The 5,791-nt window shown below is 42.5% G+C and overlaps 1 protein-coding gene across 1 annotated transcript; it reads right to left on the bottom strand.

Moving 5' to 3' along the window:
* Window positions 1-201: 201 nt before the first annotated feature.
* LOC108683376 lies at window positions 202-4,544 on the bottom strand. Its single transcript, XM_018172690.2, has 5 exons — window positions 4,317-4,544; window positions 2,607-2,787; window positions 2,328-2,429; window positions 2,021-2,205; window positions 202-1,679 (listed from the first exon to the last, which is right to left on the bottom strand). Exons 1-5 carry the CDS (start codon window positions 4,327-4,329, stop codon window positions 1,492-1,494), a joined length of 669 nt encoding a protein of 222 aa, XP_018028179.2. The 5' UTR covers window positions 4,330-4,544; the 3' UTR covers window positions 202-1,491.
* Between the last annotated feature and the right edge of the window lie 1,247 nt (window positions 4,545-5,791).

Below are 5,791 nucleotides of genomic sequence, written 5' to 3' on the forward strand. Positions count from 1 at the left end.
GCCACCCTGCCGATTACAATTATTAGTCGCAGCAACAATAATTTACTTAGGAAATTTAAAGGAGAATCGCCGCAAAGACTCGTTTTTTCTTATTAAACTTCGTTTTTAGCCTATTAAACTGAACTGCCAGCCTAGCGACGGTATTCAAAAGTATTCAGTATGGTGAGCAATTAAGGAATGTCAGGATAAAGAAAGGTTGGATCTAGATTTATAGATCTTGTGGTTAAATGTAGCAAAAATATCACGCTCTGTCTAAGAATACATTATCCGTCGGAGAGGTTATTCCTTTCTATATGATTAATGACGACAGAAATATCATCAACCATGTGGCATTATTGAACGACAGCTGCGCGATTTCCAGAGATAAAAAAAATTAAACTTGGACAAGAAAAAATGCAGAAACACACACAGATAATAAGTTTGTTGCGCTGTTTACGACAAATTACAAGAAAAAGAACGTGAAAAGGAATATGAAATGGAACGCTTAATACGATCCTGAAAAAGGTCAGAAAAAGAAATCCCTTGGCGTCGATACCACTACAAGAACAAGTATAAATCACACATCCGTCTGACAAGGAATCCTTAACATGTGTTTGAGCACAATCCCTGGACGTCCGTCTCTGTCCCACTATTGTCACCAAAATAATCTCGCATCAGCTCCCCCAACTGAGGACAGATGAGCGTTAGTTCTATTGCTCCTGGGCTTCAGTACCTAAGACGTGCCTCAGGCAGTTGACGACGTAATCGCATCAGTGTAGCCGTAGACGTAGCCCTACAAAACATCTTCCGAAGTTGTAATGACAAATTTGTATCGTTGAAGTACCTAGGATAGAAAAATCCCCATTATACAAAACCAAATACTCTTGTAATTTGGAAATGTTGTCTTTCTTGTATCTTTGGGAGTTCGCCGACGACAGATAGGACTCCGTTTTGCTCCATTTACCTGAATGTTCAATTATGAGTCAAAATAAAATTTTGACACGTTTAGTGATGAATTTTGGGTTCAACGCTCCATCAGTGAATCATCACCACTTGAAATGCACCGTATCAACGGTCCCAGGCTAGACGAGTCACCGTATCAACGGCGGTCCCAGGCAATACGAGTCAAGGTATCAACGGTCCCAGGCAAGACGAGTCACCGTATCAACGGTCCCAGGCAATACGAGTCACCGTAGCAACGGTCCCAGGCAAGACGAGTCACCGTATCAACGTTCCCAGGCAAGACGAGTCACCGTATCAACGTTCCCAGGCAAGACGAGTCACCGTAGCAACGGTCCCAGACAAGACGAGTCACCGTAGCAACGTTCCCAGGCAATACGAGTCACCGTATCAACGGTCCCGGGCAAGATGAGTCACTGTATCAACGGTCCCAGGCAAGACGAGTCACCGTATCAACGGTCCCAGGCAAGACGAGTCACCGTATCAACGGTCCCAGGCAAGATGAGTCACCGTAGCAACGGTCCCGGGCAAGACGAGTCACCGTATCAACGGTTACTCAACTTCCTCGGGAGGATGAGGAAACCTCGGTAAAATGAGGAAGTCGTGGCGGAAGTAAAGGTATTCTCTAAGAAGAGCTGGCAACACGTCTCGCAAGCCTTCCGTCTTCTCTTCAATCCTGCAGTGGCCGAGGGAGGCTCGGATGGAGAGGCGACACAGCTCCTTCAGCGACCGCAGCGGCGCTATACACCAACAAAATTCAATGTTCATTAATGCTAAGCTAATAGACCATTATTAAATAATTATAATATCGATCGTTTACAATTAGAACGTTCGAATAACTTTTTTTTTTATTTTATTTTTATTTTTTTTATAACTGCATACACATCAGTTTAAAAAAATGAAAAAAGTAAAGAAAAACTACATTGAAAAAAATAAAAAAAGTTAAAAAATAAAAAAGTACTTTAAATTAAAAGTTCAACTAGGGAGAGCCGAAGTTTTAGGAAATCCTTTCTTCGAGTGGAGTTAAGAAGGAGGTCCATTAACCCTAAGTAAAGTGCCTCGCTCAATGATTTAAACGTACCCATTTGATTTAAACGTGTCACTACGTTTTCTGGACGATAGAAATTTTCCAGCGGCCTCACTTCGTCATCGCAACGAGACCCAGAAGGCGTAGGAGTCCGAAGCTTCCACCTCGGAGCATAACGGTGAACAATGGAGAACATGAGCCGCCTACTTTCGGCACGCGCCCTTGTAATTTCTGCCTCGCTATTCCAGAAGACAGAAGAACTAACTTTTAACATCATAGATATTTTTAACTCATTGGTCTATATTAATATTAATCCAACAAGTACCATAATTGTATATCAGTAATTGGCTGAGACACTTACTCCAGGAATAATTCGTGCACGCCGAGATGGAGCAGCATAAGCACAAGGAAATGATGTCCTCCTCTAATGCCACGCCTACACAAATCCGTCATCATGGGCGACCTGGGGCACACAAATGAAAATAATGGGACGACGCTCGGAGCATGAGGCTAAAGCACGAATGTGAATAGTATCATATGTATAGTGGTAATGTAAATGTTTACATATGCATCAGCTGTGAAGCTACCTCGCATCGAATGATTTATTGCAATGCAGATACTTTCATCTAAACGAACCCACCTGAACCAGCACTGCCCCTCTTCACAGCAGTTCCTGGTCAGCTCTGATAACAGAATTCGATACGGTGACTCCGGCGAGTGCACAATAGCTTGGATATCAACGTCAGTTTTTTGAAGACTTAGGCGACGTATGCATGGACCAGATAAGTATGCTGCCGCAGATGACACTGTCAGCCTTAAACCTGGAAAGTGTTAATACGCACGTGTCTCGAGAGTTCTTGGGAGCATATAAGTACTCATATCGTCAGTCAGCTAAAATAGCAAGTTCACCAAGAGTGATCGTCAAGTAAATTCACCAAATATTCATTAAGACATTTCGGGGACCAGCTCCAATAGCAGTCCAAAAAATAAAACTTTAGAGAATACAAGATAAATCAGCAGAAAAAAATCCAAATATCCACGAAAAAGACTTAAGTGACGAGAAAACGACATAAAAAACTAGTCCGGTTACAATATCAAAGGAATAAGAATTATATGCGTTATTAAGACAATGTTTCCGTTTAAAAATATGCAGTGATTGTAAAATCATTGGATCGGCCACCATAAGTGGCACCGAGTATCTCTAAATGGCTCTCAGACACAGACACGTCGCACTATTCAGCATAAAAGCGCACAGCCAAGTGAGAAGGCATGGAAAATGTTCGAACGAAAGCTGCTACCGCGATGCTCAGAAACATGTGTGTAGACGTCGTCATTCCGACGTATGCTGATGCGCAGAGCACAAAACTTTATTAATAGACCAGGTTAGACAGCATCTGGGCAGGAACAACGTCCAACTATCCGAAGACAGAACCAATTTTGAAATCATTCACCAGCAAAACCTGCAAATTAACACTCGCGAAATGTTAATTTTTCTGCAGCAAAAGCGCCTTTACTCAACAACGCGTACAGTTCCTATACCAGTGGTTCCCAAAGTGGGCGATATCGCCCCCCTAGGGCGGTGGAAAGATTTTGGGGGGCGGTAAGGAAGAAAAAGGCGGTAGGGGGGCGGTAGAGGGGGCGGTAGAGGGGGCGGCAGTCCGAAGTCGAAGTCAGAGTTCAAATGTTTGTTTGACGATTTGTACACAACACGTGCAGCACATGACTCCCAGCGATGTTTTTTTTCCCCCAGATCTGTGTTTTTTACCTCTCCCGGGTTTACGCCTCGTACAAATTAACGGCCGGACTCGCGGCCGGTCTCACGGCCAATTTCCAAATTCAATGATCAAGGAAAGTCTCTCAAACTAACGAACTTGACTTGATGAAACTTGGTACACGTATTCATAAGGACACGTATTCATTGGTACACATATTCATTCACTATAGGGAGCCAAAGGGGGCGCCAGCCTGAAAAAGTTTGGGAACCACTGTCCTATACCCTTGAAAATGTAAATCGTTATATTTTTACGTTGCTTTGTCGATGTCTTGTACCTAAAGTTTTGACCTTTCTCGAGTTTGATATTCGCTGTTAATGTATGAGCATTCTCTAGGTTTCATCAACTTCTGATGCTGGTATCTCAAACGTTTTCATGAACATATGGTGAACTTACTTGACGTTTCCTTTGTTTTTAAATTCTTCTCGAAAATAATGTTGACAACATATATTGCATGTATCTTGTTTTTTTATCAGCTGATGATATTAATTATTTATTCTCTGCCAAAAGTTCGTACACGCCAGAAAATAGAAGCGTTGAAAATCAAGCCCATGCTCCCTCCCAAATGCAACACTCACCTTTCTGTTTCATCAGTGGCAGGAGCTTCAAGACAAGGGGAACCGAACATAAAGTCGTCTCGTACAGCACAAGGTTGAGGACGTCAAGATCTATTCCCTGGAGCTCACTGCCAGTATGTTTAAATATTTATCAAGAAAATACATAATTAATAAGTAGCACGAGATGTATAGAATATCGAACTTCTTTCAATAGGGCGTTTCCCCGAAAGACAAGACCTCAAGTAATATTCGGATCCTTACAGACGTATCATTGGAATCATAAGAGTTACGATATTTCAAACAAATCAGGTGATCATCGGACGAGAGAGGCTGGAGTAAATAGTCTGGTAAAGATTGTCAACAAGTCTCTTGGGTTTCTAGAAAAGTTCTACTTTCTGTAGTGTTTTCCGAAATAGTAGAATCGAAAGATAAAATTACAACTTGCCACGTGTGAGCAGCTTGCCGTTGGCCCAAAATTTAAATGTCTATACTTGGAGCCAACGCTCAGCCTGAACATGCACAACAAAACTCAACCTAAAAGCTACGAAGTCAACGACAACGCAAAAAACCCATTCCACACCAATTCCGAAAATGCTTGAAGACAGTCGAAAATAGTCGAAGTCCACAGCCACTTCTACAGTCTACGTAGTCGTCATGGAAGCTACATCCCAGCAAGGCAGTGCCAGCAAACTTACCCCAAATCTCCACCTTCTTGCAGCCAATGAGGTTATGCTAGGTCCGGTTACGTTTGTTTGGATGGAGACTGGAGAGTTGGGGTAAGTGTGGAGGTAGGCTCATGCTGGGGTGTAGCATCCATGATATATACAGGCAGGAGCTGTGGCTGCGGACTTGCAGCGTCTATGGCTCTTGGCACTTAACTTCACGGGAAGGTGAAGGGGGTATTGGGCAGTACCGGCCACTAACATGCATCTGCATTCTACAACTATCTCCTACAAGCCGATGCAAATACTAATTTATATATTTGCATCCATAGATGGATTGAATATATCCATAGATAGATTGACTTTGGTGACTATAGAACTGATCGTATAGCTCCCTGCATTTACAACAGCAGTTTTTGCCAACAGCTTGAACAGTTGTCGGTACCACTTCATGCGCCGTCTTGGTGCAGTACCTATTGTAAGACATCTGATATGATTTATAAAATTATTTTTTATCAGCAACATATTCCAGAATTATTTGCAGCTTGGGTATCGCAGTAACATTCCCATTCCATTTGCTGAGAAAACTATGTTATTTCAGCTTCAATGTTATATAATTCATATTTTAATTGCCGTCTTATAATAAATGCCGTGTAACTCTTACAGCGCACGATGCCCAGAAAGATATCAGTTACCGTTCCAGACGACGTGTACCAATAGAGGCTCAAGATATTTTTCTGAATCTCGTACACTCACCGAGACACGAACGGAGTACTCACCGAGACAAGAACGGAGTACACTCACCGAGACAAGAACGGAGTACACTCACAGAGA

The sequence above is a fragment of the Hyalella azteca genome, unplaced genomic scaffold (genome assembly GCF_000764305.2).
Source record: "Hyalella azteca isolate HAZT.00-mixed unplaced genomic scaffold, Hazt_2.0.2 contig13731, whole genome shotgun sequence".
In the NCBI taxonomy this organism is placed as follows: domain Eukaryota; kingdom Metazoa; phylum Arthropoda; class Malacostraca; order Amphipoda; family Hyalellidae; genus Hyalella; species Hyalella azteca.